This window comes from Symphalangus syndactylus, chromosome 18, assembly GCF_028878055.3.
Source record: "Symphalangus syndactylus isolate Jambi chromosome 18, NHGRI_mSymSyn1-v2.1_pri, whole genome shotgun sequence".
NCBI classification, from domain to species: Eukaryota; Metazoa; Chordata; class Mammalia; order Primates; family Hylobatidae; genus Symphalangus; species Symphalangus syndactylus.
Window position 1 is genome coordinate 101,729,918 of NC_072440.2, and position 20,837 is coordinate 101,750,754.

General features: G+C 43.1%; 1 protein-coding gene and 2 long non-coding RNA genes across 7 annotated transcripts in view; 1 reads left to right on the top strand and 2 right to left on the bottom strand.

Annotated features, from left to right (window-relative positions):
* The window catches only part of NOL10 (nucleolar protein 10), a 116,716-nt gene extending 105,340 nt beyond the window's left edge, over window positions 1-11,376 (top strand). For all 4 annotated transcript variants that reach the window (XM_055251698.2, XM_055251699.2, XM_055251700.2 and 1 more), the window contains 2 exons: window positions 5,271-5,373; window positions 10,836-11,376. In XM_055251698.2, coding sequence (XP_055107673.2) covers window positions 5,271-5,373; window positions 10,836-10,955 — 223 coding nt within the window. In that variant the 3' untranslated portion in view covers window positions 10,956-11,376. The remainder of the gene's footprint in view (window positions 1-5,270; window positions 5,374-10,835) is intronic.
* LOC129467301 (uncharacterized) lies at window positions 2-10,841 on the bottom strand. Of its 2 annotated transcripts, none has more exons than XR_010117255.1 (3): window positions 10,587-10,841; window positions 4,606-4,751; window positions 2-43 (listed from the first exon to the last, which is right to left on the bottom strand). It is a non-coding gene; the product is annotated as an uncharacterized lncRNA (long non-coding RNA). The 2 variants fall into 2 exon arrangements; XR_008652360.2 differs by lacking the exon at window positions 2-43 and adding an exon at window positions 4,405-4,505.
* A 271-nt stretch (window positions 11,377-11,647) lies between the features above and the next one.
* Window positions 11,648-17,911, bottom strand: LOC129467302 (uncharacterized). The gene is made up of 4 exons (XR_008652361.2): window positions 17,715-17,911; window positions 14,367-14,447; window positions 13,649-13,791; window positions 11,648-11,741 (listed from the first exon to the last, which is right to left on the bottom strand). It is a non-coding gene; the product is annotated as an uncharacterized lncRNA (long non-coding RNA).
* Between the last annotated feature and the right edge of the window lie 2,926 nt (window positions 17,912-20,837).

Here is a 20,837-nt window from a genome sequence, read left to right on the forward strand (position 1 = left end):
TGGCCTCACTGGCACTCGTTTCTCAGTCCCGCCAAATGGCCAGCTGCAATAGAGAGATGAGTGACTGGGAGATAGAAAACACGGTAAACAGTTAGTGTAGGTGAGTCTTTCAAGAAGTGTGGTAGTGAAAGAAAGGGATGAAAGCCAATAACTTGATTGAAAGCGGTTTATAGACTTGAGAGACGTGATTCGTTAGTAGGCAGAGAAGACTTAGCCACGGAAAGGGGGTAGTAAGGAATTGAGAGAATTGAGACAGTTAATAAAGTAGCATCTGGTAAGGAACCGGGTGGCAGTGGGCCCGAGTACCAGGTAAAGAGAGTCTCAGAAAAGACAAGGTATGCATCCGCAGAGACACGGAGGAAAGAAGTCCAGATGCGTGGACGTAGGGGGCATAATTCTGGTTAGAGGTAGAAAGATTGGGAAGGCCATGCTTGTTGGCCTCAGGAATCTGGGCACATCAGCCTTTTCTGGTATCTGGAGCAGCCGTGACCTGCAAGGTATAGGAGTGGAGCTGTGTGCGTTGGTGAACAGTGGAGGAAGAGAGTCCTTAGAATGAAAACTCTCCACATTTCAGTAGATGGGGATAACTTCTCCTCTTGGGTAGTCAATACTAGCTGCCAGGCAGCCTTTCAGTTCCGTTTATGAAAGCAGTCTTTGAAGTAGCTGCCCTGTGGTAGGTCCTAGAAATTCAAAGATGTTTAAAACAGTCCCTGCCTTTGGGGAGCTCATCTTCTTCACTGGGTAGCTTGGTAGCTTTGGGTGAGCTTTTTATCGTGTCTGCAACATTATCCACTTTGTGAATTAATATAGCATATTTTTACTCTTCAGCTCACATTCCTCTGATAGTGGATAAGAGCTGAGGTAATGCAGCTTTGTTTTAATATAAGCATTTAAAAATCTAATCTGGGAAGTAATTAAATTCCAGGCTTACATTTTTAAAAAGAGAATCTTGTATTACTCAAGGAATATGTCCTCAGTACTATCTAGGCATGTTATCATTGTAATACTTATGAGTGTGGACTGAAGGTTAAAGCCTCTCCTGTCCCCCACCTCCCTCCCTGAGGTCATGGCTGTGTGTGCACCATACTTCTCTCCTTTAAAAAATGCATTCACTCCTTTATGTGTTCACACCTCATACCTGTAGCTTTTTTTCTTTAACATGAATGGTTCATACTCTTTGTTATTTTTTGAGATGGGTCTCACGCTGTCGCCCAGGCTGGAGTGCAGAGGCGCAATCATGGTTCACTGCAGCCTCGACCCACTGGGCTCAAATGATCCTCCCACCTCACCCTCCTGAGTAGCTGCGACTACAGGCCACCACATGCGGCTAATTATTAAATTTTTTGTCCAGATGGGGTCTCATTTTGTTGCCCAGACTGGTCTTGAACTTCTGGCCTCACAACATCCTCCTGCCTCAGCCTCCCAAAGTGCAGGAATTGCAGGCATGAGCCACTGTGCCCAGCCTAATTATACTGTTTTAACTTGCTCTTTTCATTTAACAGCAAGTCTTGGAAATGTTTCTTTATAAGTACAGTAGGCTTACCTTCTGGCTGCATCAATATTTCATAAGGTGGATGTGCTGTGATGTATGTTGTTCCTCTAACTGTGGGTGTTTAGGTTGCTGCTTTTTCTCTTTCCCTTTTCACAGTCACAAATATGTGTACGCACACGGACAAGTATTTCTTTATAGTATATTCCTAGTAGGAGTTTGCTGGATCAGTGGGGGTATGTGATAGAGACTGCCAGATCACCCTCCGAAAAGGCTTGAGCACTTTGCACTCTGGCCGGAGCGCCTGTTTCCCCACACTCCGGCAACGCCGGATGTTAGGAATCTTTTAAATCTTCGTTATGCCTATAGATGAGGCATCAGATTTCATGGTTGCCTGAGTTTAAGTCTCTTGAAATAGGGCCTTTGAAGCAACACATGGAAACGGAAAGCATTCAGATAAAGTTTTTACTAAACCTTGTGGCATACGTAAATATTTGTCAAAGGTAGTTATTTAAAGCAAAGTACTTAAATTTAAAAAATACTTAATCCTTTATCTGTGGATTCTCTTTCTCCATTTTCTAATTTATTCCCTCCGGTATAGACTATGGAGCGGGGGCTCCTTTAATTAGAGTTAATTAACTCTTCTCAATTTTGTCCCGAAGCACATGCCTTTATGAATATGACCCCCACCCCCACACTGCCCCTTCCATGCAGCGGGATTCAAAACCTCTCGTCTGAGGGGCATTGAGTTGTAATTAAATACGTGTGTGTGTGCGCGTGTGTTCATATTTTAAAACCTCAAAGTAAATTAGCCTCCTTGGTGCATCTAAATATTTAGATTTTCTTCCTTGTAGTTTCTGCCCACTTTCCATTTTAAGATAAATTTTTTCTTCCTCTGGGAGCCTTCTGCATTCTACACTGAGTAATTCTACCCACTTTTAACATTGTAAAGCCTATATCTATTTTCTTAGCAATCACAAGTTTGGGGATTGTTTTTATCTACTTGTTCCAATTAGATTTTCCCCTAGAATCCTTTACTATACACCAGTGAAAAAGTCGCCCGCGGCTGTCAGACCTAACGTAAAGCCTAGGCAGGGAAAAGAAGTAGGGGCACGGCGGGGTGGGGAAGGGGAGAGGAGGGGGAGGGGAGAGGAGGGGGAGGGGAGAGGAGGGGGAGGGGAAGGCCAATTCTGCCATCCTCCTCTGCCACCTGCCAGTGTCCTGGAAGAAACATGCTGAGAAGCGCATGCAGTGTGGTGTTCTGCCTTTTGTTTTTCTGTTCAATAAGGAACTTTCAGGTGTTCCTACAGCAGTGTCTACTTAGGTCATCTCTGACCAAAGTCACACTCAAAAAGCAGGCTGTGGAACTGCTGGTTAGCAAACGCTTTCAGTGAACTGACTTTCAAAGGGAGGGAAGTGGAACTTCTTTAATGTAGAAATCTCCACACACGGTCTCTGTCTGTGTCTGATCTTCTGCCATGGTTTGTTCCAAAACTCAGCTTGTCTTTCCAAATAGCCTAGACAGAACAAGTTTTTACAAGTGCACATTGAAAGTACATTGAGAGAAACCCCAGAATGTGTATGCCCTATCATGGAGGAAGTAAGGTCATTCTTAACAGAGTAATAATTGCTCACAATTTACTGGCAAAGTCTTTTTCTTCCTAAATTAGTGTTTTCTGTATACCATCTTCTCTCAGTGGTTCCATAGTTATTCAGAATTCCTGTTAACTTTTTTTTTAAGTGAAAGCAGGTTTATTAAGAAAGTAAAGGAATAAAAGAATGGCTACTCCATAGGCACAGCAGCCCTGTTAACTTTGAAACCTCAGAGTTTATGGCTATGAAAAGAAAGAAGAAGAATGACATGAACAGGTTGAGGAATTTGCTGAGGCTCACATAATTCACATGCATGCTAGAGTCCTGTTTACACTTTACTTTTGAATTGTTAGGAAAAAAAAAAAAGCTAACCTAAATCTTCATTTCATTCCGTTTGTCATGTGGAAGCTTGTCATTGAGAATACTTAATGGACAAGTTTCCCGAACAAAACTGTGTAAATCAAGTATGGCCTGACACTTGCCTGGAAACCAGCAATTCTGAAATTGGAATCCTGCTTAGAACTGAATCCTTACACGGCCTGCAGCAAGTCATTTCACATCTTACCTCCCTTTTTTGCCATCTATAAAGGATAAATACTTCTGTCTCAGGGATGTTGAAAGGATTAATTAGTTAGTCTATAAAGAACTTTGAAGATGAAAAGTACTTTAAAAGTGCTTCTTAATAACATTATTGCTTAGAAAAGAGTACCACTTTTATGCTAACCACTTTATGTCTCAAATTATATAAAGAAGGTATGTTTAGTACATTACTATGAGTTGTAAACTAGAGATAAATTTCTCATAGTGTGAACATCAAACATGAGCTTCAGTATTTCAAAGAAGCATCACCTTGTCTTAAGGATCATTTAGGAGCTGTGCTCTGCTCAGTAATTAGTTACAAAGATATATTTCAGGGAAAAAAAGACCCTTTCACACAGTTCAACCTTTTTTTTCTTCAGTCAGGTTTCTTAGCCATCACTTTAAAGGGCTGCGTTGAATTTCATCTGGGGCAAGGAGGGCAGGAGACAGAGTATACTATTTTTGAGGAGGGAACAGAATAGAAGAGAACCATATTCTTTGTTTTGTCTTCCCTGGCATCTCTCTCAATCTTATCAGGGGGATAGGAATCTATTGCTTTAGCCACTTCTAGAAAAGTTAGAGTAACTGTTTAAACTTACTGAAAATATATATCATTAGGCTTAATTCAGTTTATTTCCCTCTAAACCAAGTGAACAAAAAAGGCCAGTGTTCTAGTTTATAATAAAACATTATTATAACTTGCAGTGAAGTTTCATATAACAGGTACAAAATTCATACTTAACCTCTTTATTAGAAAGCAGAGGGGGGTTGTGTTAATTATACAGATGACAGTGAAATGCAGGGCACAGCAGACTAACAGAGACACAGATTATATAAAGAGAGCCTAGAAAAATTTGGAAAATGTGATCAAGAAATGAGATTTAAATTTGGAATAAAGTATGTCAGAAAGAGTAAGTCAAGTAAGAAACTAAAAGGAAAGATACCTGGAGAGACAGCAGTGGCTGGAGCTGAATCAGGTAGAGTTACCCAAAGTGTAATTGCTTTTGTTTTCTCTCAGCGTCATCAGGCAGATTCATGTTTCAAGCTGTTCATGCTGTGGGATGATGGCTTGCAGTCTACGGAGTTAAGACTGAGTGAAGGAAAAACGAGAATTATCATAGCTCTTCTCTGTGGCTTGACCTGGAGGACTTAATTTGTGCTCATTCCTTTGTAAAAGGTGGACGAGTGGCCAAAATACTCACATACCTAATTTGTGTATTGTTTAAATATATCATTATATCATAAATGCCATGACCATTATGATCAATTACAGGCTTCAGGAGTAGATTGCGCTTTGCATTTGGTCTTCAGAAATATGATAGATTTTAGTAAGGAAAGTAGCAGGCATTGAAGTGTTTGGTCCTGCCACTTAAGATATTAAATTAGTGGGTGTTTTTGCCAGCCATTATTTTACAGTCTGTCTCTGGAATATGAATAATGACTATTTGAATGCACCTAATTCTTTCAATTTATTGTGTTAAATGAATGATATTTTCTGTTTACATGTGTAAACATTTTTCTTTGCTATCAATTCCAATCAAAACTTGTTTCAAATAGTAAATTAAAACATAATTTTGATTAATGTGGCATTCTTTTGAATTTCCCATAGCAAAACCCTTGAAGATCGTTTGAAAATTGAAGCAAAAAATGGGACACTGAGTGTATCTGACACCACCGTTGGCAGCAAACAATTGACATTCACGTTAAAGAGGGTGAGTTGTCTTTTATTGTTATTTTTTAATTCAAAAAGAAAAGCTTTTGATACTGTTTGTGTGTGTGTCCTCAGAGCAGCCTTCTCACGCTTCTCCCCTATTGAGGAAGCTGTGTTCCCTGTTCTAGCATTTCCCCTGCAACCAGAGCCCCTGGTGGGCCAAGAGCACAGTGTGTGGCTGCAGCAGAGCCAGGAATGTCACTGGTGTCCCAAGGGAGACAGGGAGTTAGTGGCCCTGGAGTTAGCTCTGTTGGAGATGAACCAGCTGTCTTGGTTTCTGGATCGCTCTGTGGCCTCAGGTGCGGCTTATAAAGCAAAAGTCCCATCCTGACCCTCTAAAGATGTAGGGCTACTACGTCCTGATCCTCTGAGGATGTAGGGCTACCTCGCATGTATATGGACTTTGAAGAAGACTGGGAATTGGTGAGTTCTGATAACTTGTGACAGTCACACCCAGCTTGCCCAGATACTATCATTTTAGCAGACAGACTACTCTGCCAGTGGTCATCCTATTCTAAATTGATTTATAAGATCCATTTTTTTTAGCCAGTGGTAATAATACCTGTCACACATTGTAGGAGGAGTAAGCTGCTTAAATAAATATTTACTGTTAACTGGATACAGTTTTATTTCTCAAAAAATTTTTTTCTCATTCATAGTCAGTCCTCTTCAATATAGTCACCAAATAGAAAAGAATGACAAAGATTTCATCCCTGTGTTTTTTTTCCTAAGCAGTAGTAGGGAGATTATTCTTTTTTAAAACTGAGATATAATTCACAGACCATACGCATCCTTTTAAAGAGTACAATTCAGTGGTTCTTAGTGTATTCACCGAGTTGGGCAACCATCACACTATGTAATTCCAGAACATTTTCATCAGCCCAGAAAGAAGCCCTATACCCTTTAGCATTTACCCCCATATTTTCATCCCCCAGCCCCTGGCAACCACTAATCTACTTCCTGTCTCCATAGTTTTGCCTGTTCCAGACATTTCATACAAATGGAATCATTCAATGTGAAGTCTTTCATAACTAACTGGCTTCTTTCACTGAGCATGATGTTTTCAAGGTTTATTCATTCAGTGGTGTAGCTTGCATCGGAATTGCATTTCTTTTTATGGCTGAATAATATACCATTGTATGTATATAACACATTTTGCTATTCATTCATTTTTTAAGGGACACTTGGGTTGTGTTCTTTTGGGGGAAGCGATTAATAATTGGCTGTGAAAATGAATGTGTAAATTTTTGCATGAACATGTGTTTTTATTTATCTTGGGTCTATACCTAGGAGCGGAATTGCTGGGTCGTACAGTGTAGCTATTTAACTTCTTGAGAAACCTGTCAGACTGTTTTCCAAAGTGGCTGCACCATTTTACATTCCCACCAAGCAGCGTATGAGGGTTGCAGGTTTTCCACATCCACACCAAACCTGTCTCTGTCTGTCATCTTTATTATAGCCATGCTAATGGGTGTGAGTGGTGTGTTTGATTTGCAGGTCCCTAATGACTAATGAGTTGAGCATTTTATTATGTGCTTATTGGTCATTTGTGTATCATCTCTGGAGAACTACCTCATCACATCCTGTACCATTCATCTCTGATTTCTCTAAAAGTTTCCCAACCTGCATCCAGGAGGCTTGCCAAGTAATAAAAAAACTTCATTATTCTAAGTGCAAAAAGCTTTTCAGTTAATTCTATCTGCTGAGAGCAAATTTGCCATCTTACATTTATCACTTACATAAGCTAAATACACATTCAGAGGGACCTCATTGTGCCTGTTCCTAATTTCTTACCAATTTTCTTTATACCTGGAAGTGTTCCTTGATTCCCTCTGAAACTCAAGTGATGTCAAATGGGGCAGGAGCAGCACAGCCTGGAAGGATCCCAGGTCTGCAGCGCAGCCACCTCAGCTCCTGCAGAGGCCCCTCTGCTGGGTTGAGTGAGCACCTATTTTGTAGTAACATGGAAATACAAGCCTTTTCCCACTGTTTCTAAATTGGAAGGTACTGAGTTGAAGATCAGTTTAAAATTTGTAGTAAAATGAAAATAATATGGCTCTGAAATTATATTTTTGTTTATAAAAAAAGTATTAAGAATTGCTTAAAAAGGCCTCATAACTGAATCAAGCAGAGGCTTTGAAACTGTTCTGAGGAATGTGTCAATTAATGTTTGATGTGTGTGTTTCCTTACTTGACAGACATTTTAATTATTAAATCTCAGTTTTACTTGAGTTCTAGTTTTCAGTAAATTTTACTTATTCGGGCAGTTGTTCATAGAAGTCTCTTTTTACCATGTTTGATATGCTCAGGTAGAATCTTGAGTTTTTCCCATATTTGCATATATACCTCCTAAAATTTCAATAAAATTGAAGAGGGAAAATCTATGCTTTAATGTCATTTAAAATTGTATAGTGGCAAAACTGGGATTGTCACAAATCTAATTTTAAAATGCCATTTAGTACAGTTCTTCATCAAGCGTGAGGCTGTTGCTGATACAAATGTGCCTGTTTGCACCTGTCCTCCTCCTCCCTCTGTGACAGGAGTGCTGGAGGCTGTGGTGAAGTAGTCGGGAAGAGGAGGCAGGAGCACCCGGGAGAAGCGCTAACGGGCCCATAGATCCCATCCTCCTGAATCCACCACATGGCAGCAAGGCCTTCCAGACGCAGCCTTGGGAGAGAGGCTAGTCATAGTCCTTTTTCTGCATGGAGATTTGTCTGCAGAACAATAGCCACTGCTTACAAGCTTCTCTCGAAGCTCCTACCTTGGTGGAGAAAGTCTGGCAGAGCTTCCCAAAATGTGTTCCAGGAGATGTAAATAGTGTCCCTGGAAGATTACTTTTGCCATCAGACAGATAAGGGAAAAACCTTGGACTGATGTCCATGTTGAAGACTTATGAAGGTACCTCAACTTAGAAACTCCAACACACATACCTTATCTGTATTTAGCACATCATTTTCCAAAATTATATGAAGAAACCCTTTTTTTTTTTTTGAGACAGAGTGTCGCTCTGTTGCCCAGGCTGGAGTGCAGTGGCACCATCTCAGCTCACTGCAAGCTCCACCTCCTGGGTTCACGCCATTCTCCTGCCTCAGCCTCCCGAGTAGCTGGGACTACAGGCAGCTGCCACCATGCCCAGCTAATTTTTTGTATTTTTAGTAGAGACATGGTTTCACCATGTTAGCCAGGATGATATCGATCTCCTGACCTCGTGATCCGCCCGTCTCAGCCTCCCAAACTGCTGGGATTACAGGTGTGAGCCACCACATCTGGCCTGAAGAAACCCTTTTTAAATAAATCCTGATTAACATGAAGAATCGAAATATTGAGTAACTAGTGTTGGTTCACTTTACAGGGCTCCTGGTGGTGTCATCACTTGCTCAGCTAGGGAGCGTTAGGAGTTCTGAGTTTTCCATTAATGCATGTGTATTGATGCCTGCCCTGTGCTGCATGCTAGGGACAGACATGGCTCTTGCGACCACAGTTCTCAGTCTATTGGGAGAGAGAGACAGTGGGTAAAAATTATACACCTCTAATTATATCATTAGAACTGTGGCAAGTGCTTCAAAGGAGAGCAGAGGGCTGTGAGAGTGTTTGGTAAGGGACCAAACTTTGCACAGTCTCAGTAAGCACAGTACTGAACTGACATAGTATTTCTATTTTTTTTAAATCCTTCCGGCTGCTGCATGGAGAGTTGCCTCAAGGGGTATTTGAAAGGAAGCAGAGCACAAGGAAGGCAGCTCCGTGGTGGCCGTGCTTAGGACGAGCAGCAGCCTGGGCTAGGGTGGGACCCTCTGAGATGGAGCACGGTGGAGGAGTTTGGGACACACTTCAGAAGAATACACAGGACAGGATTTACTTTGAAAAGACAGTTGAAGAATAGTAATCGAGAAGGGACTTAAAGAATTATTCAGAAACCCAGTTTAAGAGCTTCTTAGAATAGGAGAAATGCATCCTTTTTTTTTTTTTTTCTGACATTACAAATTGCTTTCCTTCCCCACTATTCTCTCACTTTCAACTCTTTTAGAAGATTGGGTAATATCCACAAGAGGTGAATCCACTGGAGACTTTCTCCTCAGGGGTAACATACAGATGCATATGTTATGTTAGGTGTGTAGAAAATACAGATCCTGGCTGGGCGCGGTGGCGCAAGCCTGTAATCCCAGCACTTTGGGAGGCCAAGGTGGGTGGATCACAAAGTCAAGAGATCGAGACCATCCTGGACAACATGGTGAAACCCCGTCTCTACTAAAAATACAAAAATTAGCTGGGTGTGGTGGCGGGCACCTGTAGTCCCAGCTATTCTGGAGGCTGAGGCAGGGGAATCGCTTGAAGCCGGGAGGCAGAGGTTGCAGTGAGTCGAGATTGCACCATTGCACTCCAGCCTGGCAACAGAGCAAGACTCCATCTCAAAAAAAAAAAAAAAAGAAAGAAAGAAAAAGAAAATACAGATCCCAGTGAAGCAGGTTCTCTGGGTGTCCATAAGACGGTGCTTTTCCGCCTTGTCAACTGAGGCCCCTGACAATGCTGTCTCAGTTTACCATCTGTGCAGTTCCACCACTAAGACTATTTTTTTTTTTTTTTTGAGCTTTTCATTCAGGAGTTTGTATTTTCAAAACCGTCAAATGTGTTTTTAAAACCGTATACCTCTTACCTTTGTTGTGGATTCTGCATTGATGCTCTTCTAAGAATTTCTGCTGAAAGTAGTTAAACCATTTGGCACCAGGGATGGGGAAGGGAGGAGTTCCAGCTCCTATGTGAGCCAATGAGCATTGAGAACAAATGTGAGCACCTTTCCAGCAGTCAGCCCGAGAGTCCACATGCTTATTGCAGCTGTGAACTTATGCATCGTCTGCCTAGCTTTTATTAGTGATTAATGAGAGCAATTTGCTGCTTTTAAGGAGAGGTGGAGTTTTGGGAAACAGCTAAAAATTCTTTGGAGCGAGTTCTAGTGAATGAATGCTTTAATAATGTACTTTTAGTAAATTTAAGTATTTTTTTCTTTTGTTTTTAAGAACAGTGGGAATAAACTAATGGTTCTAGTTTGTAAACAAAGATCTCTAAAAGGAAAGTGGACACTCTGTAAGTGATATCATCTTCTTAAGGTGGCTCTTGTGTAGGCTCTTTTAAAACATGCCAGTGGTTGTGTGAGTGTGTTTGTTGTAAAACCAGTCTCCTACTTTGTAGGAGACTGGTCTGTCAGGGCCCTTCTCTTACCTGGGGTTCAGAATTTCTGCTTTTGCATTGATAGTGAAAGTTGGCCTTGGTCCTGCTGTTTCTGCCAGGGTAGCATTTGTCAGAGCAGAGTCCAGGCAGCCCCACCATGTCCCCCGGAGCCTGTGGGTAGCATTTCTCCTGGCAGCAGGTCTGAGATTGGTGGTGGTACTGTTGGCAGCCTGACGGTTACCAGAAAAGAGGTATAGAATTTTCTCTCTTTCCCTCTACTCATTTAATTTTCTCTTTTAGTCTGAACAGCAGAAGAAGCAACAGGAGGCTGAGAAACTGCATCGACAAGAAAGGAAAAGACTCCGTCGTTCGGCCGGGCACCTGAAGTCAAGACACAAAAGAGGACGGTCGTTTCATTGATTTGGGAAGTGGTCCTACCTGTGATTAGGGAGGGGTATGTCTCCCCCAAACTGATCATCGTTAGGGTGTTAAACACAGACAAGGGAACACACGTGTTTAAAGTTCATGTACATTCCTGTACACAGAGGGAAAGATTTGAAAACCTGTGCCTTGTGGATTGGACTTTGAAGCTGGGCCCTGCCGATGGCCACCGCATAGCCCCAAGGGTGTGCTTGCAAGCCGTTGCTCCCTGGAAACATTGTCCTTTCCCCATGGTTTTAATCATGAAAACCAGGTTGGTTGATTTTTTTTTTAATATTGTGAAATGTACACCATGAAATGAAAGGTTTATCCTGTGCCAAAAACCAAGGTTTATCATGCTCTAGAACTTTTTTCTTGCACTGCCTACCGCCATTCATGATTAAACCATCCAGAAATAGCATCCCTGTTTTACCTGGTGTCTGTGTATTGCCTGTGTTTGCGCTTATTAGTTTATGCTGATAGGTTTGTTTGGCTTGCTTATGTATTAGTTTGGGATTTTTAAAATAATTTATACCAAGAGAGTATAATCTAATGGTGCAGGTTGAGAGCATCCCAAATCCGAAAATCTAAAACTGTTTGAGCACTGTATTTATCTGTTCTTGCACTGCTATAAAGAACTACCTGAAACTGGGTAATTTATAAGTAAAGAAAAGAGGTTTAATTAACTCACAGTTCTGCCGGCGGTACAGGAAGCATGGCTGTGGAGGCCCGGGAAGCTTACAATCGTGGCAGAAGGTGAAGCGGAAGCAGGCACGTCCTACATGGCTAGAGCCGGAGGAAGAGGGCAAAGAGGGAGATGCTACACACTTTCAAACACCAGATCTCCGAGGACTCACTAGCACAGAATAGCTAGGGGGAAGTCCGCCCCCATGATTCAGTCACCTCCCTCCAGGTCCCTCCTCCAACACCAAAGATTACAATTTGACATGAGATTTGTGTGGGGACACAGAGCAAAACCATATCAAGCACTGACATGACATTGGAGGAAAATGCTCATTAGAGCTTTTCAGGTTTTGGATTTTCAGATTTGGGATACTTGACTAGTAAATATAATACAGATATTCCAAAACACAAAAAAATCCAAAGTCTAAAAGACTTCTGGTCTCAAGCGTTTCAGATAAGGGATACCCAACCTGTAATAATGGGAAACAAGCAGTGGAGGCTGTTGGTTAATCTTGGCACAAGTTTAATTCAGGTTTTTTTTTTTTTTTCCCTGTTTCTTAAGTACAGTCAAACATAAACTTACTGGAGGAAACATTTATAAAAATAAATATACTTTCATTTGAATAGCTTCTTTGAGAAAGACTCCAAGAAGATTTTTTAATTAGACAAACGGTGGTGTGCACTTGTAGTCCCAGCTACTGAGGAGGCTGAGGTGGGTTGCCTGAGCCTGAGAAGTCGAGGCCAGCCTGGGCGACAGAGCAAGACCCGGGTCTCAAAAAAAAAAGAAAAAAGAAAAAAGAGAACCAACTTTGGTTTCCTTAGTTTTTCCAGTGTTGATGTGATTTTGGAGGTGCCTTTATAGATTTTTAAGGGTCTTTATATACAACTGAAATGGTAACTCTTTGGACTGTGAATGATACAGCCTAACTTCGAATGGCATAAGCTGAGAGGCAGAATGCATTAATTTACATAACCATGCTTGGGACATGGAACTGGCCTCAGGAACACCTAGATCCATGGCTCCACAGTCAGTCAGCTGGCGCATGCGCACTCTGTCTCTGTTTCCCTCTTTCTCTCTCTCTCCTTCCCCTACTCCCCCCTTCCTCCTCCTGTCTCACCATTGTTCCTTCTCTCTTCAGGCCTCCCCTGCTCTCTTTTCTCTGTGTTTCCCGTCCCCCTGCCTCTGCTCTCTGTGCTGCTTCTGCTTCTGTGCAGATTGGCTTGTTCCCAAGGCAGGGAACAGCTCGGCCACGTGTCCACTTCTGTGGTCCGAGAAATGAGGTCTGTTTACAGAAAAAAGGTGTGTGGAAGGTGGGGTATGTGTGTATGTTCTTGTTCCTGGGGCAATCAGCCCCATTTGTGCTGTGGTACCAGGGAGTCCTCCAGCTGTTCCAACCCCTGGACCGGTACTGTCCTTTCTCAGCTTCTTTCCCCCTAAACTCTTGCTCAGTGTCCACCTCTTCTCAAAGGAAGGGCTGCAGCTTCCTGTTGCCTTCTCTTCTCTGTTTCCACGCTGCCTCCCTCAGGGATGGGGGTTTTTAAAAATTTAGAGAGGGACACTTTGCTGGCTGGAATGTCCCTGGGGGTTGGGTGTTTATGCCCTTGGCCTGTTCCCTGAGGTCAGGCTCTGTCACGTCTACTCCTGGCTTTCCCAGGCCCCTCTTTTCCTTCCTTCTTGAAGGGCCTCCTGGTTCTGTGGGCAGCCAGTATTCCGCAGGGCCAGATTCCGCAGGCAGCGGTGCTCTGTTCACCCAGCGCCCTCAGCACACCAAGAGGTCAGGACATCAGGGTAGAGGAGGAGGGCCAGGATCACTTCTGGGCACCTGGGAGGCTGGCAGTGTAGTAGAAAGAGCTTGGATTTGGAACCACCCTGACACAGGGTCGAATTCTAGGTCTGTTGCCTACTAGTTCTGTGTCTTTTGACTGTTCCCTTAATCTCTGTGAATCTCATTTCCTCCTGTAGATCAGCCTAATACTTAGTTTTTATTAGAGTAAAATGAGGCACTTACATTAGGTACAGCACCTGGCACTGTGCAAGGCTCATGAGGACTTGACAAAGCTTCTTGACCATTGAGAGTTTTCAAGAGCAGGGGAGGTGTCCGCTTTTGCTCTGCAGAGTTGCTGAAGGGCAGGCAGAGGGAATGCGCTGAGTCTGAGGGACACAGAAAGAGCATCTGCTGACAACAGCTGCATGGGCACTCCTTCTAGGCCCGACCCGTCCCTCTCATTGCCCCAGTTTTCCTACCGATTCAGCCCTTAACACAGGCCTGCCTCTTCAGGGCTGATTCCCATCGTGCCTGCTCTAATCCTTCATGTCTTCGAAGTTTCCTGTTTTCAAGTTTTATGCAGCTTTCATACTCTACTCCATAATTTTTCCATGTGTATGATATACTACTCACTAGCCCTAGGAAATGGCCATTTCCCGTGGGTCTCTGTCCCAGGCACACGCAGCTGGGGGTGTTCATGAGCCAGCGCTAGAAGCATTTCCTCGCAGATGGGGCTCTGAGGGCATGGCTTTTACATCGGGACTGAGCTGGGGGTGTCCTGGACTGCCATTTCTCCCCTTCCCCTGCTCCAGATCCCCTCACCCTCCGACACCCCAGATCTAAGGCCCAAGTTTGTTTCCAAGTTGTGCTCAGCAGTTAGGATAGTGGTGGCTTTGGAGAGAGGGGGGAACATGGCTGGGAGGGACGTGATGGGGGATCCCGTTTGGTCCTCTTCCCTCACCTGGTGGTGGCTTTTCCCACAGGCGCACTTTGACCACTCCTGGGCTGCTCACGACTCGTCTCTTTCTCTGTGCTTGTTGTCCTTGAACAGAAAGTTTCATTGAAAAAGAATTACTCATGTTAGCCAGGATGGTCTTGATCTCATGACCTTGTGATCTGCCCCCCTCGGCCTCCCAAAGTGCTGGGATTACACGATGAAACCCCGTCTCTACTAAAAATACAAAAAATTAGCTGAGCATGGTGACGGGCGCCTGTAGTCCTAGCTACTCGGGAGGCTGAGGCAGGAGAATGGCGTGAACCCGGGAGGCAGAGCTTGCAGTGAGCCGAGATCGCACCACCACATTCCAGCCTGGGCAACAGAGCGAGACTCCATCTCGGAAAAAAAAAAAAAAAGAAAAAGAATTGCTTTATCAAAGGGACATGTTTCATGGCTCCTCACAAAACCATTTCTATAGATATAACACTGTAAGGTTATGTTTTTTAGATATTTTTCTGTTCTATAGACAATGATAGACACATCTGTTTTAATAATACAAATGGGATCACACTATATATGCTGTTCCTGAACTTGATTTTTTTATAACTAACAATAAATTAGAGATATTTTCCCAGGTCTATACATATTAATATGTAGGGTGATCTACCTCATCCTTTGTATAGAGTATTTCATTACATGGCTGACCCATAATTTATTTAACTCTCTGTCTACATACAGTTCAACCTAAAAATCTAAAGAAATAACCTTTTAAAATCTTTTTTCAAAAAAAGTTTACATTCGAGGAGACACATGTGCTTGTTTGTGAGATGGGCATATTGCACACTGGTGAGGAGTGGGCTTCCAATGCACCCATTACCCAAATAGTGGACACTGCATCCAATAGGCAGTTCCTCAACCCTCACCACCTTCCCAGCCTTTGGGGTTCCCTGTGTCTGTTATTTCCATCTTTTTTTTTCTTTTTTTGAGACAGAGTCTCATTCTGTCACCCAGGCTGGAGTCCAATGGCACAATCTCAGCTCACTGCAACCTCTGCCTCCCAGGTTCAAGCCATTCTCCTGCCTCAGCCTCCTGAGTAGCTGGGACTACAGGCACCCACCACCACACCCAGCTAATTTTTGTATTTTTATTAGAGGCGAGGTTTCACCATGTTGGCCAGACTGGTCTCGAACTATTGACCACCTTCCTCAGCCTCCCAAAGTGCTGGGATTACAGACATGAGCCACCATGCCCGGCCAGTTATTTCCATCTTTATGACCATGTGTACCCATAAAAATCATTTCTATAGTAAGTATAACCCAAGTTATTTTTTAAATGAATGTAGTAACTTTGCAAAACATTTGTATGTAGTAAAACAATGGAAAAGTCATTTTGGTTATCATTTTCTTTCTTTTCCTTCACTATATGGGGCTTGATAGTTTTAACTCCACCAGTTAGAATAGAGTTTTAGCATCTTTTTTATTCATCATTTGTCAGAAGAGCAAAAACAAATACTTTATAACATTTTATTATAAAGTAACAAAAACAACCTTCATAACATTCTTTTAAGTACCATTTATGGTACAACAATTGAAAAGTTCCTAGGACATTTCTATGGATTTCCCATCTCTTGTGAATAACTCCCTCAGTTATTCTTCAGCTACAGGAGAGGGTGGGGTGCGTGGGGCTGGGGCAGAAGCAGGAGACCACTTGGGAAGCGCCATAGCATCCTGGGTAGGTGATGGGTCTGGCCCAGGGGTAACAAGGGCAGGGCCCCAATAGGTTTTGCAGGTAGGATTGACAGGATGTGGAGGAGAGGAGCCAGGCATAGCTCTGACATATTTGGCCTTAGCAATGGCAAAGATGGAACTGTCCTTGCTTGGTACCACAAAAACCACAGCAGAAATAAGTTTGGGGGTGAGGAGGTAATGAGGGATTCTGTTTTGACCAGAATCAGCTTATTTTATTATGTACGTATTATTTATGTGGGGACAGGTTCTCACTCTGTTGCCTGGGCTAGTGTGCAGTGGCATGATCACAGCTCATTGCAGCCTCAACCTCCAGGGCTCAAGTGATCCTCCCCACTCAGCCTCCCAAAGTGCTGGGATTACAGGCACGAGCCATCTTATTTTTATTTATTTATTTATTGTTTTTAGAGACGGGCTTGCTATGTTGCTCAGGCTGGTCTTGAACTCCTGGCCTCCAGTGCTCCTCCCACCTCAGCCTCTCGAGTAGCTAGAATTGCAGACTTTAGATTGAATGCTTATCATTTTTCTCTTTTTGAAACGCCCCGTGGTTCATGTTCTCACTCAGAGTAACAGTCTACGTCCCCACAGCAGCCCACAAGGCACTGTGTGGCCCCAGCTGGCCTGTCCAGTGCTCTCCCCTCCCCCTGCTCATCCTCTGCATTGCTGGCCTCCCTGTCGTTTCTAGAACACTCAAGCATTCTCTTAAGCCAAGGCCTTTGCAGCTGTGATTCCCTCTGCATGGAATGCTCTTCCCCAGCCATCTCCTGTCACTCTCTCACCCACCCCATCAGGTCATGACTACCCTATTTAGATTGTCACACCCCATCTCCTGGATTGAAGATGAGATGATATGCAACGTGCTTTTTAAAAAGACTCTACTATAGACAATGTCAAACGTATACCAAAGTAGAGAAGAATTTAATATGCTTCCATGTACCCAGCACCTGCTTCAGTAGTCAACAGTAGCTAACCCTGTTTCATCCTCACTCCTACCCATTTTCCCATTGTTTTGAAATATTTAATCCCAGACATCATATTGTTTCATTCATAAATCTTCGTAGTGGCTTACTTGTTTATGGTTGGTTCCCCAGCCCCACTTCCTTCCACAGCAGCCTAGTAAGGGTAGGGATGTGGGTTTGGATACGTTTTGCTCATTGCTGTATATCCAGCATCTAGAACAATGCCTGGCACCTCGTAGCTACTTATCAATATTTATTAGATGAATAATTAGGTCAAGTTTGATGAAGCCTGAAGATTGAACTCTAGCTTTAATACAAGAGGGGTATTAAATTTTTGACTGCAGCTGTTTGAGAGGGGCTGGGAATGCTGAACAGCCTAATTGGAGTAGTTGAGGAGAGAATGAGGGAAAGGAATCAGAAATAGTGATTATGCACAACAGTTGATACAGGGGAACAGAAAATAGGACATTTGAGATCAAGAGAGGGCTTTCTTTAAGAGGGTAGATATTATAGCCTGTCTGTGTGCCCCTGGGAATGATCAGGAAAGACTGAAAGCGATGATGCCAGACAGAGGGCAGCTCCTGGAGTGATGTCGGGAAGTCCGTGTGGTGGTCCTCTGTCGCCGCATAGCAAACTACCCACTACTTAGAGGTTTAAAAGAAACGTACCTCACAATTTCAGTCGATGAGGAATCCAGCTTAGCAGGGTAATTCTGTCCAAGTTCCTCCTGAGGGTACAGTCATCTAAAGGCTTGCCTGGGTCTAGAAGAGCCCTCTTCCAAGCTCCCACACATGGCTTTCGGCAGGCAGCCATCGTTCCTTGCCACATGGCCTCTCCGCAGGGCTGCTTCAATGTCCTCACAGCATGGCTGCCTTCCCCCAGAGCAAGCCATCCAAGAGAGCAAGAGACTAAGATGGGAACCCCAGTGTCTTTTATGACCTAGTGTTAGAAGTTGCATGTCATCCCTTACTCTGATTTGTTAGAAGGGAGTCACTAAGTACAAAGTAGGGTGGCCAGACATCCAAATAAAGATAAACAAAGGCTTATTAGTATAGGTGTATTCAAAATATTGCATAGGGGATTCTTATACTAAATAATGACTTTATCTGAATCTCAAAGTTAAGGTACGACCTGTATTTTTATTTGTTAGATTTGGCAACTTCAGAAGGAATTTGTGGACATACTTTTAAACTACTGCAGTAGCCAAAGGGAATGGTATGTAGTGCATATGTAGAGCTCAGGCCTACGGAAACACCACAGATCATAGGGAGAGGGCAGGCGGAGTACCTGGCAAATGTAGATAGGTAGGCGGGCGGGTAGGCAGATGCAGTGAGGGGAGCAGGTGGATATGCTCTTCTGATTGCTTCTTTTTTCTCACTGGAGTAAGCAGCAAGGTTACGGGCAAGGTAACCTTCTCACGCCCAGCCATACACCTTGCACAGAGCTTACCCTTGACTCACACCCTCGGTGCTGGGGGAATTACCTCCCTGTGACCATGCTAGGAAGACACCTCTTGGCTCTTGGAGAGTCAGAAAAGCACAGGACATGGAGTTGAGAAACCTGGGTTCTGCTTTTTCTTTTTTTTTTTTTTTTTTTTGAGACAGTCTCGCTCTATCGCCCAAACTGGAGTACAGTGGCACAATCTCGGCTCACTGCAACCTCCACCTCCCGGGTTCAAGTGATTCTCCTGTCTCAGCCTCCTGAGTAGCTGGGATTACAGGCACATGCCGCCATGACCAGCTAATTTTTTGTATTTTAGTAGAGATGGGGTTCCACCGTGTTGCCCAGGCTGGTCTCGAACTCCTGAGCTCAGGCAATCCGCCCACCTTGGCCTCCCAAAGTGCTAGGATTACAGGTGTGAGCCACCACACCTGGCCTGCTCTTTCTTTTCCCTGTTATGGCCTCTCTGGGTTTCCAAAATTCTACCTCAGTGTTTTTCTTTTTTTCTCTTTTTTTTTTTTTTTTTTTTTTTAATGGAGTCTCACTGTGTCACCAGGCTGGAGTGCAGTGGCACAATCTTGGCTCACTGCAACCTCTGCCTCCTGGGTTCAAGCAGTTCTCCTGCCTCAGCCTCCCGAGTAGCTGGGACTACAGGCATGCACCACCAAGCCCAGCTAATGTTTTTGTATTTTTAGTAGAGACAGGGTTTCACCATGTTGGCCAGGATGGTTTCAATCTCCTGACCTCGTGATCCACCCGCCTCAGCCTCTCAAAGTGCTGGGATTACAGGCGTGAGCCACTGCGCCTGGCAATTTTTTTTTTTTTTTTTTTTTTTTTTGAGACAGCGTCTCACTCTGTCGCCCAGGCTGGGGTGCAGTGACGCAATCTTGGCTCACTGCAACCTCTGCCTCCCAGGTTCAAGTGATTGTTGTGCTTCAGCCTCCCTCAATGTTTTTTTACTTTGTCCCACAGTAAGAAATCCATTTGACATCATGGTGCAGAATACATGTACATCAAAGGTATTAGAAAATTGTTATCTTGCATCATACAAAGGACACTGTTATTTTTCTATCCAGTCCTGCTCTAGTTCGTTTACACCTCCCCCCAAAAAAGTTCACATGCATTACTGTGGTTCCACCACCCACTAATGATGGCTGCAACCCCGAGTTGAGAATCACTGCCTACTACCCTAATCAACTGATGGCATTCTTACAGGAGTATGTTGACAAAGCCCATACTGAAATGTGTCCCCCAAATGTGTAATTGTTCCTATTGTAATGTGATAAATTGTGTAATGAAACATTTTGCTGGAGTTTTATGAGAATTTTTTTTGACTGAAGACACGAAATGAGTTTTTAATGCTTTTTTTCAAAGCTCTATTTTCAGCGTAAATTAAGTACAAAATATATTTTATGGAATAGTTATAGGGTTTTATAGGAAAATTTAAAAGATTTTGTGGTTCTAAGGAAAACTTTCAACGCGTTAAAAACCTATCCAGGGCCCTGGCGCAGCGGCTCCCGTCTGTAATCCCAGCACTTTGGGAGGCTGAGACAGGCAGATCACTTGAGGCCAGGAGTTCAAGACCAGCCTGGTCAACATGGCGAAACCCCATCTCTACTAAAAATACAAAAAAATTTGCCAGATGTGGTGGCAAGTGCCTATAGTTCCAGCTACTCAGGAGACTGAGGCAGGAGAATCACCTGAACCTGGGAGGCAGAGGTTGCAGTGAGCCAAGATCGTGCCACTGCACTCTAGCCTGGGCAACAGAGCAAAACTCCATCTCAAAAAAATAAAAATAAAAACCTGTCCAGTTTTTTTGTTTGATAAATTTTGATTTTGAAATGATTTTCAAACCTGACTTTACCCATGTAGCCATGAAGTTAAAACAAAATCCTAGAGTTTCTGCTGTCATCATAAGCAATTACAAAACTTCATTTTACTCTTTGTGGAAGACTAGTCTCCATTTCACATGCAATAGAAGATTCAACTCTCTTTTGCACTTGAGAATACTAAAAGTAAATGTATTTTAGTAAAGAAAAAAAACCCATATGTAAATGAATGTGTGTCTTGGAGCAACTGAATTCTATTCAAAACTTTGGAAGGAAACAGCAAAGTGTTAGAATACGTGATTTTTAAAGTGTATGTATAAATAAATACCGTGAGTAAATATTTGCTTATTTCTTGTGACATCCCTAAAAAGTTTATAAATACAAGTTGGCATAATTTTTTTTCTTCCCCTTGGGAAATAGTGTAATTGCCTTTATTTGGAGTTTCCTTATATTTAACCGTTTATAATTATAGTAGCTTGATTTAGGACATTACACATCTCTTTGAACGTGGGGAAATTTTCA